The sequence below is a fragment of the Plecotus auritus genome, assembly GCF_963455305.1.
Source record: "Plecotus auritus genome assembly, chromosome: 9".
Classification (NCBI taxonomy): domain Eukaryota; kingdom Metazoa; phylum Chordata; class Mammalia; order Chiroptera; family Vespertilionidae; genus Plecotus; species Plecotus auritus.
This window is the reverse complement of record NC_137783.1, coordinates 23,703,149-23,722,640: the sequence shown is the minus strand read 5'-3', so window position 1 is coordinate 23,722,640 and position 19,492 is coordinate 23,703,149. Positions and strand designations below refer to the sequence as shown.

General features: G+C 46.4%; 1 protein-coding gene across 3 annotated transcripts in view; it reads right to left on the bottom strand.

Moving 5' to 3' along the window:
* Positions 1-246: 246 nt before the first annotated feature.
* Positions 247-19,492, bottom strand: part of ALDH18A1 (aldehyde dehydrogenase 18 family member A1) — a 40,443-nt gene continuing 21,197 nt past the window's right edge. For 2 of the 3 annotated variants that reach the window (XM_080643051.1, XM_080643049.1), the window contains exons 7-18: positions 19,296-19,386; positions 17,786-17,910; positions 16,885-17,029; positions 16,161-16,234; positions 15,846-15,939; positions 11,605-11,825; positions 8,926-9,063; positions 6,769-6,964; positions 6,544-6,665; positions 5,349-5,535; positions 4,316-4,411; positions 247-1,442 (exon numbers count right to left, since the gene is read on the bottom strand). In XM_080643051.1, coding sequence (XP_080499177.1) covers positions 1,261-1,442; positions 4,316-4,411; positions 5,349-5,535; positions 6,544-6,665; positions 6,769-6,964; positions 8,926-9,063; positions 11,605-11,825; positions 15,846-15,939; positions 16,161-16,234; positions 16,885-17,029; positions 17,786-17,910; positions 19,296-19,386 — 1,671 coding nt within the window. In that variant the 3' untranslated portion in view covers positions 247-1,260. The remainder of the gene's footprint in view (positions 1,443-4,315; positions 4,412-5,348; positions 5,536-6,543; positions 6,666-6,768; positions 6,965-8,925; positions 9,064-11,604; positions 11,826-15,845; positions 15,940-16,160; positions 16,235-16,884; positions 17,030-17,785; positions 17,911-19,295; positions 19,387-19,492) is intronic. The other variant, XM_080643050.1, reaches the window with a different exon arrangement.

Below are 19,492 nucleotides of genomic sequence, written 5' to 3'. Positions count from 1 at the left end.
TTCAGACCATTGCCATGCTTTTTAGTCCTTAAAGTCCTGGCATTTTCCTTTCCCGCCTCTAGTCTAGTCCGAGTCCCTCCCCTGGCACCTACCAGGGCTGCTTGCACTGGCGCTGTCGAGGCCGAGGGCCCGGCTGCCTCCCAACCAGCTTCCAGGGGAGACCATGTGTAAAAGTGAGGCTGTGAGGGCCGCCAGACGGGGAAAGGGAGGCAGAGGGGAATAGCCAATGAGGGAGAAAACATTAATCCGGCACACAGGCTTTTCATAAGAACTTTATTTCTCAAAAAGGGGGAAGAATCCAAAGTATTAAAATAAACCTCTAATTTTATTTTAGAGGGAAAGGATAGGATGACAAAAATTCGTATAAAAATTTCAAGCATAATCGTCAGATACTTCACCCTGACACCTGCACCTCCTGTCTGCGCTCCAGGTTCCAACTGCATCACGAGTATTGCCAATCTCCTGGACCGGAGAGGCTGTGAGCGTCCAGAATGCTTATAGTTACTCCACAAATAAATACACATCAACCTCCCAGCAGAAATGATTGGCCCATTTTGGTGATTGTTTTTGATGAGAATGATGCCCCTCATCTAAGTTCCAGACCTTTTCTTTTTGAAGATGACTATGAGTATGAAAGAAATGTGGAAACATGTATTAGGTATGGCTGGCTCTGGTACCAACCAAATGCCAAGGGAGACTTTACCTCACTGAAGCGGCCATAATTTTTCCATTGCCTCTACCTCGGAAACCTTATCTTTGTTTCTGTCACTGAAGAAAACTGGACCATGCAAAGCAAAGTCCCTATTTGGAGCAATTAAGCAAAGTCCCTATACATAATATTTTCTTTTTTAAAAATATATTTCTTTATTGATTTCAGAGAGGGAGGAAGGAGAGATAGAAACATCAATGATAGGAGAGAATCATTGACTGGCTGCCTCCTGCACGCCCCCTACTGGGGATTGAGCCCACAACCCGGGCATGTGCCCTTGGCTGGAATTGAACCTGGGACTCTCCAGTCTGCAGGCCAACGCTCTATCCACTGAGCCAAACCAGCTAGGACCATAATAATTATTTTCTAACTTAAAAAAATAAAAAGAAAACGGTGAGCTGGATTGTGTCATTAGCCAAGACCAACGCTGCCAAAACGAGCCCACAGCAGGAAGGCCTTCGGGACGCGGGACCTGCGACCGGCTCAGCCGAGGTCCTGTGGTGAGCTCAGCGGTGAGGACCTCTGGGAACGCCCGCTCTCCTCTGCGGCTTTCAGTTGGTGTTTCTCTGAGGAACAGGGAGGTTCTCGTGAAGATATTTTAAAGTTCCATGCTCTGAGAAATCCGAGACCACGTGGTCCTGCCCTCGCAGCAGCCACTTAGTAGTAAGTAGTCCCTCAAGTCCTACTGGTCCCCGAGCGTGGATTCGCGAGGTACTGATTCCCACTTCAGCTCCTGCAAAGAAGCACGGATGAGGGTGTGGCGTTTCCTGCCTCTGCTTCCTGTCTGCTCACCAGCCCCTCGCCCTCCCCTGCCCATCCTCCCGGCCAGCTTGAGCTTCATTTCCCCACGTGTCTCTGTACATCATGCCGAGCCTCCTTCTTCTCATGAAACCCAGCATGTGGGCTCTCTTGTGCTTTACCAGAAGTGCTCTGCTCTTTGTTCAGTGTGTGGACTGTGCACCATAATTTGACTTTGGGGCATTTTCTGAGTTATATAACAATGTTTAGTATGGAGGTTTCATCTCCCTAAATATTCTTCAAATCCTAGAAAGGGGTAAGTTCTCAGGATCCCCCGGAATTCTTAGCACTAAACTGAATACATGAAAGGGTGTTGCTCATCTCCCACCCCTCTTGCTCCTGGCTCAGACGTGGGCATCAGTCTTCCTGGGTCTGGCTCAGTGTTCTGCACCTCCCACGGAGGAGGCAGGGTCCCATATCCATCACAACTGTACTGAGCACCTACTGGCCCTGGAGATAAGGTGGTGAATAACTGATACAGTTATTGTGGGGCTTATGTTCTTGTGGACAAGGCAGCCAAGAACTCCTGTGACAGACTATGCGGGCGGGTGGGGGACACACTGGGCAGGGAGCGAGCGCTTCCCTGAGAAGCTACGTTTCTGCTGAAACCTGAACAATGAGGAGCCAGCCGGGGAGGGGCAGGTACAGGGTGCTGCAGGCAGAGGGGAGTGAGGAGATCCGAGTGGGGATGAGCCTGGGGTAGTGGTTGGCAAGGAGCCTGTGAGCACCACATTCAAATTGTTAAATAATGTAGAGACCATGTGACTCTGGGCGTGTTGCGTTGATCATCTCTCGTGCTTTGATTTTTGTCATTAAAAAATGAGTAAAATAGCCGAAACCGGTTTGGCTCAATGGATAGAGCGTCGGCCTGCGGACTGAAAGGTCCCGGGTTCGATTCCGGTCAAGGGCATGTACCTTGGCTGCGGGCACATCCTCAGTGGGAGGTGTGCAGGAGGCAGCTGATCGATGTTTCTCTCTCATCGATGTTTCTAGCTTTCTATCCCTCTCCCTTCCTTTCTGTGAAATATCAATAAAATATATTTAAAAAAAAATGAGTAAAATAATAGATCCATTATGGAGATCTAAGGGAGATACTGCATGTGATGCACTTAACACAGTGCTGGGGATACAGTAAATGTCCAATAAGTATTATCTGTCAGTGTTACTAAAGCATTTGACTCAACCAGAGCCTGAGCTTCTGCTCTGAGTCAGGGACGGAAAGACAATGGAGGGATCCCTTGCTCTCCCCGCATCTTGACTTTCGCTTCAAAGCTGGGCTCCTCAGGCCTTAAACGTATGCTGCTATTTCTTCTTCAAGGCCATGGAATACAAAATTCAGTGCAAGTGATGTGATATTAAATCAAAACCCCAACACAATGGAGACAGGGAACTAAAAATAAGGTGTCTCTGGGGGGTGAAGGAATGTATGGGAGTGGGGGCGGGGGGCAATGGGAAGATATGTACACATGTAATACCTTAATCCAGGCATCCTCAAACTACGGCCCGCGGGCCACATGCGGCCTGCCGAGGACATTTATCCGGCCCGCCGGGTGCGCTGCCTGTCCTGCTTAGCAGCTGACTCGTCCCGGGCCCGCAGTGCGCATAGGAATTTGTTCATAGTTTTTTTTTTAAACTATAGTCCGGCCTTCCAACGGTCTGAGGGACAGTGAACTGGCCCCCTGTTTAAAAAGTTTGAGGACCCCTGCCTTAATCAATAAAAAATAAAAAAAAGAAAAAAAGAAAATAAATAAAAATAAGGTGTCTAATGACTAAGAATAACAGTAAAATTCCCTTTAATAACTTTTAACAGTTCAGTGAGAACTATTTCTCTCTAGGCAGGTCATCTATTCAAAAGTTCAGAGGGATTACAATGTTTCAAGTGCTGAAACTACTTCTCAGATGTGTCATAAATGCCTTATTAAAGCTTTGTATAATGGCACCCCTGACAACCAGAGATGGTCTGAAAAATCCCTAACTACTGGGGATGGAGATTTTATTATTATTTTAAATATATTTTTATTGATTTCAGAGAGGAAGAGAGAGGGAAAGATAGAACCATCAACAATGAGAGAGAATCATTGATTGGCTGCCTCCTGCATGCCCCACCCCCCATTGGGGATCGAGCTTGCAACTTGGGCACATGCCTTGACCGGGAATCGAACCATGACCTCCTGGTTCATAGGTCAATGTTCAACCACTGAGTCATGCTTGGGTGAAAGATGGAAGGGGAGAAGGGTGTCTTTCAGAAGCTTTTAGAAGTAAACCTTGCATCCCGGGCTTACCTGTCTGTTTTCGATGCTGACACTTAAGTCCAGCATAGGCACTAACACCTTTGTCCTGCCTCATGGGGAATTCCTAGCTCTGAGGCAACCTGGCTGTGTCTCTCTAAAGAAGTAAGCCTGCAATCGCAGAGCTCTCAAGGGACTTTGCAGACACCTGTTACCACCTGTGTATGGAGACAGGCTGTGGTCTGCCTGCACTGCGGTGGGAGCGACTGGGGCTTCGGGCTTGCACAAGTTTGGGTTTGAATGCCAGGTGTGTGACTTTGTGCAAGTTACTTCACTTCCTTGAACCCCAGTTTCCCCATTTATGAAAAAGAAAATACAAGTACCTACCTTCTTAATATGTGGAACACCCAGAGCATAGGACTTTATCAGCTATGATTTTCTCTCACGTACCCACCCTCCCACAACTCTGTCTCTCTTATCTTGACCAAGCATGTGACCACAGAGGTGAGCTGTCTCCTCCACCCTCATCATGCTCCTTCAATCACAGAGCAGTCCTTTCTCCCATGACCAGAGTCCTTACCCAGCCCGAAGCGGTAGCCATCAGAGAAGCGGGTGCTGGCGTTCCAGAACACACAGGCACTGTCAACGTGCTGCAGGAAGAACTCTGCTGTTTTCTCTGCAGCAGAAAAAGGAACTGAGTTAGGATGACCCACAGAGAACACCCTGCTTCCAGCCCCTCACCTGGGACTGACTGGGGCAGGGTCCAGGCACCAAGGGCTTCCCCGTGTGTTAAACATCGATTTGTGAAAAATCCAAAGAGGAAGAAGGTAGACCGGCTTCATCAGTCACTGCTGTGGGAAGAGTAGCTGCTTGGGAGCGCCCACTGCAGAGGCACCCTCACAGCTACACTATTTATTTAGAGGCTCTGGACCCAGAGTCTTTAAGTCTGAAGTCCAAGTTCACACCCACTAGCTTGGGCAGGTTTCTGAACCTCTCTGTGCCTAAGTAAAACAGGGACTGACAATGACTTAGCTCAGTGTGTGGAGAGAATAAGATGAACTGACATCCATAAAGCACTCATCACAGTCTAGCACATAGTAGGTGCTCTGTAAATGTTAGCTGTTACTATTAGCGCTGTTGTGATTCCCCAAGAGAACTGTAAATTCCCTGAGGAGGCCCATACTGGCTTTATCATTGGGCCTGACACCCAGGCATGTCCTGCAATACACATCTGTAGAGTGAATGAATGACTGTGGCATTGGTTCTGCCCTTACTCTCCTGAACCTTGGTTTCCTCAGCTGTAAAATGGGTTTATTCCAATAACCTGGAAAGACTGTTGTGTGGATTAAACGGTAGCGCCTCTAATGCAGGAGTCATCTTTACAGTGGAGCTAATAGTCTCTTTCCTGCCTCCTCCCACGGGGCCACTATCACTCTATAATGAGGTAACAGATGGGAGAGCACTCAGCAAAGCAGCATATGCAACCGACAGCCAGCATTATCATCCGTTTGTTCAGTTATGTTTCCTACAGGCCAGGAGGCACTGAGAGGAGGACCACCGTGGAGACGAAGGCAGAGAGAGCAGGCGCCTCCGCTGCAGCATCTGGCACTGACCGTTCTCCGTGACGATGACGTCCGTGTGGGAGCTGCCGTACTTGTGGATGTGGTCGATGGCCTCCTGGACGCTGTCCACCACCTCAATGCACAGCTCCAGGTCCCCGTACTCAGTTCGGAGGGACTTCACTTCCGAGGGGCTGAAGGTCAGATAGGAGGCGAACTTGGGGCCTGCGTGAATTTTCACCTGGAATAGAGGAAGTCCAGGGGCAACAACAGAAACCCACATGAGGAAGCAAGCTCACACCTCTTCCAGGAACAACAGCAGGCCCGATCAGAGGCCACTCCTGTGAAGGAAGGCCCAGCATAAGTGAGCATGTACCCTAACTCCCTTGTAATTTGTGAGGTGCATCTTCATTTTCAAACAATGCTCCCAGGTTCTCACTAAGTCCGTGCCACGTTTATAGCTGACTGGAGCCTCTTTTCCAGGAAAGGATGGAAGGGAAGGAACACGTGCTGCAGGTCAAAGCGACCAAGGCCAGCAGTCACTCTCCCAGCTGCTGCACAGAACTCTGCCAGGACGCCAGGACATCCGATACATCTGACGGAAAACCTAAGGCTGTCCATTTTTGTCTGGGGAGCATCTATTTCCTTGCAATAAGAATGTAAGATGGAGCATACGTTTATGTTGGAAACTTACTGGTATTGGTTGTTTATAACCTTAATGAAATAATCTCAGAAAAAGAGGATATTACACAAATTGTTGACTCCCAATACCACTGTATTAAGTAGGTAAAGTTGGGTTAATACTAGTAATTGAAGACATTTGTGGAGGGGCGGATGCAATACATTTTGGTTTGAGAACATTTCTTTTCAAATCAAATCCAAACAGGAATGTGTTCAGATTCACAAACTTTAAACTATGCCACCTCAATAAATGTTGCCAGAAACAGTCCATTCAATGGGCTGCCATGCGGTCTGTCTTCTCTCTAATCCCTCTTAGCACTTAACACATTGCACTTGGTAGTGAAGCTATTTGTGTGTGTGCTTCTCCCACCCACTGGGCTGCCAGAAGACAGGGGCCTGTCATCTTACTCCTCTGTCTACTGAGCACAGAGCTCTGTACATAGCAGATGCTCAAAAATACTGCCTCTTGTATGGCCTCACTGCTGTGGAGATGCTCCTGGTCTAGTCCCACAGGCTCTGTCTCCACGTGGGAGGCAGGAAATGGTGCGATCCTATGGGTTTGTCTTACCTGTTCCACTCGCAGCATATCAATGATCTGGTCAAACAGGGGTGTTCTCAGCAGGTCTCGGTGGATCAACAGAGTCTCCAAAGCATTACAGGCAGCTGGATATTCACATTTAGAGTCTCTGACTAAAGAAAGAAAACAAAGAGTTGTTTCGATTAACATGATCCAGAGCCACAGAGGATCTCACAAATATTTTGCCTGTAGAACAGGGGACCCTGTCCAGCTCACCCAGTCTGGAGGTTTTATCAACACTGGCCTCTGAATCCACATACATGTGGCAGATCCCTTCACTGTGCCCCATCACTGGGATCCCCTTGGCGGCTTTCTGGATATCTCTGACCAGCTGAGAAGAGCCGCGTGGAATGATCAGATCTATCATTTTGTCTAGTCGGCAAAGATCTTCCACTTCTTCTCTGGTATTCACCTGAAGAGGTAGAGAATAAAAGGATAAAGAGGGTATCTTCTAACCCCATGAAATACAGAAGTGGCAACATCCCCGTTACAGTCACATGTCTGCACCTCCTGAGCACTAACCAGGCACTGTGAAAACTCATTCCAAAATAAGACTAGTCCCTGATCATGGGAATCAATGCTGTCCTGCAAATGCTCACCAAACTCAGCAAACTAAGTGCTTTGCTGGGCATGACCACAGGCAGGACCCGGTCCCTGCCTCCAGCAGCTCTGAATCTAGTGGGGAAGACGGGGCTAGGACACAACCAGCCATACACTGGGCAGATAACTTTTTAAATGCCAGGAGAGGTAAAAGTGCCACCTCTGGAATTAGAGGAGGCACAGATTATGCCATGTGATGAGGATCACAAGAGAAAGTGGTTGCCCTGGTGATTCTCTAACCACAGCCTTAGTGACAAGTTGGGTCTTGCTAGGGAGTCTGGTTCTTCATGGCTTCTGCTGACAACCTCAACCCTGGGATGCTGGCTGGGCTAATGAAAGTGCTTATGTTAGGACACTGACATTGTGGGCATCGTTTTATCTTCTTGATTTTTCATTGTCCCCTATATGGTCATGTTACTTATAAGAGAAATACAAATATATGTTTATAAAAATGCTCACAGCAACTTGAATCTGCATAGTCCAAAGCTGGAAACAACCCAAATGTTCGTCAACAGAAGAAAGGACAAACTAGTATATGCATGTAAATGGAATACTACACGATAGTGACAGAGAAGACTACTGCTAGGTGCAACAACATGGATGAAGTTCATGGACTTCAAATGAACAAAAGAAATACAACATAAAAGAGTGCATTGTGTGATTCCATTTATATGAAGTTCGATAACAGGCAAAAGAAACTGAATGTGAAAGAAGTAAAAAGCAGTTACCTGGTGGTGGGGGGCATACTGACAGGCAAGGGGACCTGGGAGCCTCTGGGGTGTTGGAAGTGTCCTGTATCTTGATATGGCTGGTGGTTATATATGTGCATGTACATGTACATATGGACAAAATCACATAGGATCTGCATACTTACTGCATATATGTTGTACATCAATAGGAAGGAGGGAAGCAGAAGCCTCTGAATTAAGCTAGGAGGTGGCAGAGATGGGATTTGAATCCACCACTATGTTGCCATGAGAAAAACCCAGACTCTCATCAGGGAACATGTGATGCAGCAGTTTTGAAGACCCTCTCCCAGCAGCCCAAAGAATCCTGCAATGTGGGAGCAAGTAGCCTCGATGGAACAGGAAGGATCCGGAGCCAGCCTAAGTCCAAATCTAAACCACTACAGACTGTGTGACTTGGTGTGAGTTACTTAACCTCTATGACTATTTTTTTCCATCTATAAAATGGGCCTAAAATTGATATTTTTCTCATAGGGTTGTTGAGAGGATGAAGTGAGAGATAAGAAAGTGCCTCGCCCATAGCAGGTGTTCAATAAATTGCAGCTCTTACTATCTAGTTCAGAAATTCTACTTGACAATTGAGGAGTATAAGACAATGGTTAAAATAACATCAACAACAATAATAATAACAGCATGACCTCATATTTACATGCTCCCATGACGTTTATGACAAACTTTCATAAAAATTCATCTCATCTGACTTGGCTTAAATGACTGCCAGTGTGCAGAACCCAGGCCTCACACTCTAGTGCACCTGCTGCCCTATGACATAGACAATGAAGGGCTAATAGGCATTCTCATGAAGTCAATGGTGCCGGGACACAGCTCTGTGAGAGTATCCTTCCGAAGCCACTGAAGACCCATCTGGCACTGTCCAATGTAAGTAGACACTCGGGCCCTGCTGCCACTTCAATTAAGCCTGCCCATGGAAGTGGCTCAGACGCACATGGCCTAAGCTTTGCTTCAAATACCCAAAGACCTGACCTGGCTCCTCTGGACCCGACACGGCTCATTCTCAGGGACCTACCAGCTGTACGGCCTCCTTGACTCCGTGGATCGAGAGAGCCTCCTGGGTCAGGACATGAAGAATCCGGTTGCTGTGTGCAGCCTCCTTCCCCCCTTTGAGTAACAAGCCATTACCACTGGCAATAGCTAAGGCTGCCACCTGCAGATCAAAGGGGAGAGCAGTGAGCCAAAGGGAAAAGCAGTAATAGTAACAGTAACATTAGCACTCACTGAGCACTTTTTCTGTGCCGAGTGCAGTGTCAATCACTACATTAAGGCCTATCCTGTTTAATCTTCGGAATAGGAGACCCTGACTTTCAGCCAAAGCACCCAGATATTAGAAACTAAACTCTGAGTCTTCCTTAGCACCATCAGCAAAGTAACCCGAGTTAAGTGTCCAGGGTCACACGACCCCTCCCTAAGGTGGCCACAGTGGAGGACAGGATGCTCAGCTGTCTCCTGACCCAGGTGCTTGCTCCACCTGCTGAGCAGAGGGTGGGCAGCACTGCTGGTCACATCTTACTCTGGCCCTGTCACTGTGCTGAGAGCTCTGAACACCTGATGCTGAGAACCTGGAGAGGACCAGGCTCCCGCCAGCTCTGGCAGAGATGCTGGGAACGGAGCACAGCCTGTCAAGGAAGGAAGAAGCAGGACATCTAGGAGGAGGATCAGTCATTGACCTCCAGGTCACCCAAGGCCTGAAGCTTAACTTTCTGAGTGCTCCTGGGGTAAAGGAGAACCTTCCTGGTTTTTTTTTAAAGTAATAAAAGACACTTTCCTAAAAACACTGTGCCTGAATATGTTCACCTCCAGATCAGTGGCTCTTAATCTTTGTTTGTTGTTGTTCATGAAGCCCTCATAAAAGTTATGTACTTTGCCCTTACTGGTTTGGCTCAGTGGATAGAGCGTCAGCCTGTGGACTCAAGGGTCCCGGGTTCAATTCCAGTCAAGGGCATGTACCTTGGTTGCGGGCACATACCCGGTAGGGAGTGTGCAGGAGGCAGCTGATTGATGTTTCTCTCTCATCGATGTTTCTAACTCTCTGTCCCTCTCCCTTCCTCTCTGTAAAAAATCAATAAAATATATTTGGAAAAAAAAAGTTATGTACTTTCTCCAGATAAATGCACAAACCTACTGAATTCTGCATACAACTTTTAGGATTCAGGAATCTGTGAGGCTATCCAAGCAAGGAAACTCAGCTATAGTTGGCCAAAGGGGAAACCTTTACCATGTGAACTGTCAGCTAGTGTGGCTAAAAGGGAGCAGAGAAACTTCATGAACACTGCTGCACAGAGACTAGGACTCGTTTCTACCAGCAGAGGGAGCTGTGCAGTTCTCCCTGGGGCACTGCTGAGACAGGTCAGAGGGGCTGGATGGTGAACAGGCTGGTTTTAGGTCCTCAAGGAGAATCCTCCACAGAGCATGCTGGACTCCCAGGGTCACAGATGCCATGGAGTAAAGAGTGCTGGTTGTTTGTTTTAAATAGACTTTCTCCCTGAGACTTCGTGGCTTGTCCAAAGAAAGAGCTGGTATCGTACTGGACAGTCCAGTGGGGGGTGGTCTCAGATTTCTGGGAGAAAGTTTAGGGCAACAAGACCATGGCTGCTTGGCAAGCTTTTTAATACATGATTTCTCAACATGAGCCTGTGATATGTCAGACTCCTGAAAGAGGATTACAGTATAGTGTATATCAGTACTAGACATTCTTTTTGTTGGTTTTTTTTGTGTGTTTTTTTTTTTTATACCAGCTTAGTATTCCATTGTGTAGATGTACCGTAGTTTTGTGTGTGTGTGTTTTTAAATATATTTTATTGATTTTAGAAAGGAAGGGAGAGGGAGAGATAGAAACATCAATGATGAGAGAGAATCATTGATTGGCTGCCTACTGCACACCCCCCACTGAGGACCGAGCCCGCAACCCAGGCATGTGCCCTTGGCCAGAATCGAACCCGGGACTCTTCAGTCCTCAGGGTGACAATTTATCCATTGAGCCAAACCAGCTAGGGCTAGACATTCTTTTTCTAAGATGTATCTTCAGAAGCCATCTGACACACTGATAATAAAGGGCCCTTTTTTACATGGGCAAAACCAACTATGAGATGAAGGACCTGCAGGAGGCTAGCAGGGACTCTGGGGTGAGGGAACAAAGTGTCTAGTGAGCTAGGATACTTGGAAGTGGGCTTCTGTGGTAAGGGAGATGCATCTGGGTTTAAGGCCCAGATCCACATTAATAAGTTTCACAATACTATTACCTTCTATAAACTTCAGTTTCTTCAATTGTAAAATGCACATATAAATACCTACTTTAGAATTATTGGAAAAACCAGCAACATAAATTACCTTAAGAACAACATGAGAATAAAGTCTCAAAAATTATTTTTTTGGCCCTAGCCAGTTTGTCTCAGTGGATAGAGCATTGGCCTGCAAACTGAAGGGTCCCAGGTTCAATTCCGACTAAGGGGCACATGCCTTGGTTGTGGGCTCGATCCCCAGTGGGGAGTGTGCAGGAGGCAGCCAATCAATGATTCTCTCTCATCACTGATGTTTCTACTTCTCTCTCCCTCTCCCTTCCTCTCTGAAATCAATAAAAAAATATTTTTAAAAAAATTTACTTTTTGGTGGGGGAAGATAAAACATTCTTACTTAAAAAAAAAAAAAAAAAAGAACCTTTGGGAGATTTATCTCGGCATTAGTCACATACCTGGGGTAGACAGTCGGGGCGAGACTCGAAGATGACCAGTAGGACTCCGATTGGGACAGTCACTTGTTCTAGTTCCAAGTTTTTGGCAACTCGGATCCGGCGCAAAACGCGCCCCACACTGTCCTGGGAGGAGGCTGCGATCTGCCGCAGACCGATGGCCAGGCTGTTCAACTTAGACGTGGAGAGGCTCAGTCGTTTCAGCAGAGGAGGTGCGAGTCTCCCTGGGGGTGTGAAAATGCATGATAAAGGAGGAGACCTGGGCAGCAGCAACTGTCCTACTGGACGTGTGGTGCTGTCTTTGGACAGACATGGAATTAAGGGGCTCTCCGGAAAACAAGGACAGGCCATTTATACAGCTTTTCTGAGGGGTAATAGTTCGCCATATAAAGGTATGTAAACGTACTCCTATTGTGCAAGTTCAGCTCCAGAAGCTTATCATTTGCATGAGTGAACTTGCGTGTAAGGAGGATACTTATCACAACATTTTTATAATAGTGGGAAACTGGGCTCCACCTATAAAATCAGGCAGTGGGCTACCATACAGTTAACATAAATAGCTATATTAAATGATAGGGAGAATAGTTTGTGAAAAACGAAAACTACAAAACAGTATGTATGGTAGGATCCTATTGATCAAGCATGACATGTTTCTAAGTCTGGAAGGCATCCAGAACAGTGGTGATCGCTGTCTATGTTTCTGCATTATTTTAATCTTTTATAAGAAACTAGTGACCCGGTGCACGAAATTCATGCACATCAAAAGGGGATTAATTAGAGGAAATAATTTAATATTGTTATTTGCCCTTTCTCTATAATAGAAGTATCAGAGATGAAAGAAAATTAGTATTATGTATATGAAAACCTTCCTCCTGTCAGAGTCTGGGGCTTACCACGGGACCCAGAGTTAAGTCCCCGCCACCCACATGCACCTCAAAATCGCGTGAGACCCAGACCTGGCCAGCCCTCCCCCCCGCCAGCATTGGGCTAGATCCAGACCAGGCCAGTCCCACACTTGTCAAGCCCTGCTGGGCAGGGGGCATAGCCTCAGGTCCCCTGGCCTGATGCCAGGACAGGGGGCATGGCCTGAGGTCCCCCAGCCAGACCGGGGGGGGGGGCAGGGGCGCGCATGTCTTGAGGTCCCCCGTCAAACCCCGCCAGATGGGGGACACGGCCTGAGATCCCCTGTCAAGCCCCGCTGGGTAGGGGGCATGGCCTGAGGTTCCCTGTCAAGCTCCGCTAGGCAGGGGGGACGCAGCCTCAAGTCCCCCAGCCCAGCACCGGGAGGGGGGTGCAGCATCAGGTCCCCTGTAAAGCCCCAATGGCAGGGGGGTGCAGCCTCAGGTCCCCAGTCAAGCCTCACTGGGCGGGGTGCGGCCTAAGTTCCCCTGACCCAGCACTGGGGGTGCACCTTGAGGTCCCCTATCAAGCCCCGCTCGGTGGTGGGCACGGCCTGAGGTCCTCTGTCAAGCCCCACATAGTGGGGGGCGTGGACTGAGGACCCCCGGCCTGGCGCTGGGGTGAGAGGAGCAGCCTGAGGTCCCCTAGCCCAGCACCAGGACGGGAAGCGCACCTTGAGGTCCCCTGTCAAGCCCCACTGGGTGGGGGCATGGCCTGAGTTCCCCAACCCAGCACTGGGGGTGCACCTTGAGGCCCCCCGTCAAGCCCCGCTGGGTGGGGGGCACGGCCTGAGGTCCCCTGTCAAGCCCAGCCAGGCAAGGGGTGCAGCCTCAGGTCCCCTGGCCCGGTTCTGGGGGTGGGTGCAGCCTGAAGTCCCCTGTCAAGCCCCACCTGGTGGGTGGCGTGGCCTGAGGTCCCCCGTCAAGCCCTGCCGGGTGGGGGGTGAGGACTGAGGTCCCCTGTCAAGCCCCACGGAGGCTGGGTAGGGCATAGCCTCAGGTCCCTGCTGACTGCTCCTTAAGGCTCCTTATGGGAACTTGGCCTCAGCTGTGGGTGCAGCCATCTTTATGACGGCGTGATGGTCAATTAGTATATTCCCTCTTTATTAGATAGGATGATTAGAAGCAATGAAGATGTTTTCTTTTAAAATAAAAACTTAAATAGAATTTTAAGTTAACAAGTAAAATTTTCTTTAAATTTAAATACAACAGTATGCATGGAGTGATTCTCTATACATACACATGTTCAAATACATGCATGAATATATACTCAGGAAAACCATATGGAATCCCACATCACAAATCATCACTGTGGTTAATGATGACATGAGATTATGAAAAATTTCCCTTTCTTTTTAATAGCCACAGCCAGCTAGATAATAGGAGGGGGGAAACAAACCTTATATTAAGAAAAGAAATTAAACTATCATTCTATCAAACAATACCAATATCATTTAACTATATATGAATGAATTTTCTTCACATTTTCCCATGTGCTAAAAATGAAGTTTTAATTATAGTGCATGTTAAATGTTACACTCTAGTTTTTCACGTTACAATGCATGTACATTTTCCATGTTGCAAAAATTATTTAATTACTACTAAATATTTCATTGAGTTGATACAAGTTAATGCACTTAACCACACTTACGTTATCAGACACTCAGGTTGTTTCCAGTTTTCAGTGTGACAAATAATCCTGCTTTAAGAATCATCACATATAGAGCTCTTTTCTCCTCCTGAAGTATTTTCTTGGGATACATTTCCTGCAATGGGCTTCCTGAGTGAAAGGGGATTACCATGCTCATGGCTACCCAGGACTTTGTTCTGAAGACACCATGTGGTCTCGTGAATTTCCAGAGATAACTGGGATGCTAACCACGAGTCATATGATTTTGAAAAACAGCTTTAACCTCTGTGGGTCTTACTTCTTTTACTTTAAATTAATGGATAAGATGTCATCAAAGATTTCCATTTCTGAGAGTTTATTTTATGACTTTCCAATACTACAAAAACTCAAAAGACCAGATGTAAACTCTACAGGGAAGTTCCAAAGCAATGGCTCAAACAGTATTAAGGAATGGAAATAATGTTGATGAGCCTTGCAAGGTTTCTTTGAAGGGCATAAAACTAACTTGGATGTTTAATTTAAGGCACATTTATTCAAGAGAAAATTTAAAAAATCCCATTAAAACCAATCCCCATTATTTTAGGGTGCCAAGGACAGAGAATTAGGAAAAGGCCTAGACAGAGTGAGGGCCTACCTGGCTCTACATATTTATTTGTCAGCCATCTCACTCCTCTACTATTAGCACCTTGAGGGCATTTCTGTTGGGGCCTGTTGCTAAATCTGGGGAGACCACACACTAGAAGATGAGCTAGCTGTCTTTCATCACAGGCTGCATAAACTATTCTACAACTATTTTACAGACACAGACCATTTGGTTTAAATCTGGATCTGTCACTGGCCATGGTTTCAAGCATGTGAAAACGGCTTCACTTTTCTCCTCTGTAAAATCGGGATAATAGTAGCTACCTCATAGTGCTATATTGCAAAGATAAAATGAGATCCTGTCGGCCCAGCCAATGTGGCTTAGTGGTTGAGCATCGACCTATGAACCAGGAGGTCACCGTTAGATTCCTGGTCAGGGCACAAGAGATTCTGTCTGTTAAGCCCTTAGCGCAATGCTTGGCAACACAGAAAATTATGAAGAAACTAGAGGCCCGGTGCACGACATTCGTGCACTGGGCTGGGGGGTCCCCTCAGCCCAGCCTGTGCCCCTCTCACAGTTCAGGACCCCTCAGGGGATGTCCGCCTGCCAGCTGAGGCCCGCTCCCGCTGCCGCTGTGCTCACCAGTCATGAGCCCGGCTTCTGGCTGAGCGGTACTCCCGCTGTGGGAGCACACTGACCACCAGGGGGCAGCTCCTGCATTGAGCATCTGTCCCCTGGTGGTCAGTGTGCGTCATAGCAACCCGTTATTCCACCGTTCAGTTGATTTGCATATTAGCTTTTTATTATATAGGAGGATGCTATCAACTGTTAGCTGAATGTCTAAAATGGTGAGGTCTTCAATCTTTTTCCTTTTTTGTCTTGAAATTGCCATAATAGCCATGTATGGAATGGAAAAAGCTCCTATAGGGGTTGTGCTGGAACATCTTGGAAAGGAGGTGGGAGTAGTGTGTATAGTTTGAAAGAGCCCAATGAACATTAACCACCAACCCTCAATAAATAATATACAGAATATACGATTTCTTCTATAACGATCTTGACTTTAAGTAGAGTATGATATAAGACTTAAACAAAACCCTCCTTAAAACTGACTCCAAATTGCCAGGTTATTTACCCTCTGCCTCCTCCAAGTCTTTCTTGTTGGCTGACAGGATCTCATCGCGATGGTCCGTCAACAGATCAGCCAGATGATGGATAATCTCTGATCTCTAGAAAAAGGTGAAAATTAAACAAGCAAATATTATTCAAGAAGAACGCATGCCTGCTCCTTTAAATCTACTCTTCTGAGCATGCCAGGCCTTGCTGCTAAACCCAGATAACTCTGGGGGACACAAGGAACAAAGGGGGAGATAGCAGGCTTGACTGTGCACTAAACCTCAGCATGATTCACTCTGAAAACAACAGAGCTATCAGCTAGGTTGGTTATTACCTGCTCTGGTTCCAAAGTGGCCAACGTCCTTCCTCCTGATCGAGCCATTTCTCCCTGCTGCTCAACAGTAGGGCCTGCAAGCACATTTGCAAATATCAGATCACGGTCAGTGCAGTTCCCTGTCACTATCTCAGCACATGCATAGGTTCCTCACATGCACGGATCATACACTTGGTATCTTGCTATGCCTGTTGCACATACAGAGATCACTCTGACGAGTAAAATGGCAAAAGGATATACCAGATTAACTCAGGCATAAACACAAGAAACTTGCCTGCACTTCTGGGGTAGACAATATAACTCATGTCTCCATTGTTCAATTCTACTTTGGCTGACATTTCCTAACAAGTCTACATGTCTGAACATAGATTGTGATGCAGGTCTATCTTTGTGAACACGTGAGAGCACAAAGGCGTCTCTCATGTTTATTAGTTTCTGGCATCCAGCCCAGGCCTAGCACAGCATTTGTTGATAAAATGGTCTTATAGTCTTTAACTTAGTGATTTTAGAGAGAATTAGGAGGCCTAATTAGGAAGGCTAGGTAAATTTTACAAAAGCAAAGCAAAATTGTTTTTCAAATAGTGTTCAAAACACCGTATTTCCTAACATCAGCACAACAATTTTGTGATCTCTGGTCCCAGAACGAGAGCTCAGCCTGCGGTCCCATCTAAGTCATGGTGTCACTAGCGATCATCGACCACAGGACTCCATGAAGAACACTTACCTGCAGGCTTCACTTCGGAAAAGAAGGTGCCAACTTTCTTTCCCTCTACGATGTCTGTGATGACATGCCCAGACACTTTCGGGTGGGTTCCATTGGCAATAACCACCGAAGTGCCACCCTGCAAAGCCCAGAGGGCCGCTTTCACCTAGAGGAGAGGTTAGACCCAAAGATGAGACTCAGACCTTTGCAGGGTCTTGTCACCCGCACTTTAAATTTGCAAAAAGTTTAAAATACAATGTGATACGGAGCAATTTAAGGATACAAAAGACTTTCAGAAGCTCTGAAAACACACCCAGCCCATCACTCTTTCCAGTCCAACCGTGGCGTGTGCTGCCTAAAGGTGAGCCAGTCTGCCCTTCCTGCTCAGCGTGTTCTCTCTCCAAGACTCTACACTGGGACTCCCCATGTCCACATCTGACGCACTGAGCCTCAACTCAGTGTCCCGTCGGGTGTTTGGCCAAGTCTGAAGCTGAGAACTTTTAGCTTTTGTGAATGGGGCTTTTGTCCTCATCTCTACCATTGCTACATATGGGGCTGTACCTTAAGGGCATAACTTCTTAGAAAAATTAATGGCAGAGAAGAATTTTTGCAAGATGTCATCAAAAAAATATTTGAGCTGATAACAGAGGATTTATGAATTATGAAAACTATACAGACCTTGCCCTTAAGGAGTTTACAATATAAATACCCTTTATATAATACAGAATATTAATAAAAAAGCATACACAAACATGACTAAATACAGGTACACATTAAGCCTATATTTAGATATGTGCATATGTAATTGTGTATATGCCTAGCATGTGCACCATTAGCCCGTAAAGAATTACAAAAGTGAAAATGATAAAATGGTATTTTGGCTTTATAACTGTTACAGGCGGTAAAGGCACCAGATTCTTACCTTGGCTTCCATGCCACCCATTCCCACTCTTGACTTGGTGCCAAATGTCACAGACTGCTGATCTCCAGGATAAAATGTGTCAATGAGCTTTGCATCATCTGACCCTGGGGGGCTGTCAAAGAGGCCTAAAAAGTAAACAAGGGTCAATCATATTGCTTTAATGGAAGTAAATGTCCCTCAAGAGAGGCCTCCCAGGCACTGCCAACCACTCTGTACTTAACCCATCCAGAAGGATTCTGCTGTTCCATCAGCTCTACCCAGGAAGGAGGATGGGGGATTCCGGGGGTCCACCCCCCTGAGGAACAGCTTCAGGACACACCTTGCATACTTTATAACCAGCTTAGTAAGTGAATGTTTGCCAGCATCAGAGCATGAGCCATGTCCTTGGCACAGGTTATTCTGCCTGGGGGTGGGCTGGGTACTAAACAGGCTTTTCTGACTTCCTGGGAATGTAATAGGGAGCTTTGGGGATCCTGTAGATTTGGCCTATTTTTGACACAGCTCATGTTCTTCACGGGTCAAAATGTAAATGGGTACAACTCAGCAAAGTGGAAGAGTGAATGGAGAGTCAAACTGGAGCCACGAGGGGCCTCTCCCTGAGGAGGGAGAAAGGAAGTAATACATAATCCAAGTTGGCCACATAGCCTGGATTTTCTGCAGTGGCTCCAATTTAAAATAATGTCTCATGAATTACATTAAAAACTGAAAGTGATAAAAAATAAGATGATGTACCACTCTACACCCACTAGGATGGCTATAATAAAAAAGGCAGATGACAAGAGTTAAGTGTTGTGGATATGGAGAAACAAGAGCCCTTGTCTATTGTGAGTAGGACTGTAAAAGGGTGCATTTTGTACTATTCTGGAAATGGTTTGCATGGCTAAATGGTATATACATGGTTTGAAAAAAAGTCTGGAACTTCTTTCAAAGAGTTATACCTTATGATCCAACAATTCTGCTCCTCAGTAAAATAAAAAATACATCCACACTAACACTTGTACATAAAGGTTCAAAGCAGTATTAGTGTATGGTTCCATTTATATAAAATGTCCAGAACAGGCAAATCAACAGAGGGTTGCGTGGGGTTGGAGAGTCTCTGGGGAAGTGAACAGTGACTACTAATGGGGATGGGATTCTTGTGGTGGGGATAAAAATGTTCTAAAATTGTGGTGAGGGTTGAAAAACTGTATGAAGACACTAAAAAAATCACTGGAATGTAAACTTTAAATAGGTGAATGGTATGGTCTGTGAATCAATTCTCCATAAAGCTGTTATAAAAAACAAAATGAAAGTGCTGGAAAATGACAATCTTTCAGCATTTCAAGTGCATCTCCCAGACTCCCCCACCTTCTTCTGAGCCATAAAAACCCTTCATCACACCACATGGCTCAGAAAATAATGTTCCATAGAAAAAAAGATCAGAAGGGCTCAAAGAAAGAGGGAAACCCATGCTCACACATGTCGTATTTACAACAAAGGCTGGATAAAAGGAAAAGGCGTTACTTTGTACCTTCTACATCTGAAAGAACAATCAAGAGGTCAGTTTTCATTTCCACAGCCAGCCGGGCAGCCAAGCTGTCATTATCTTTGACACTAATAACCTGGAATGCAGGTGAGAAGTCGTGAGTGACCGACACAGTTCAAAAGGAAGTTCACAGAAACACCCAGCCAGGCTCTGCAGGCTCCTCGGTCTGCAAAACACCATCC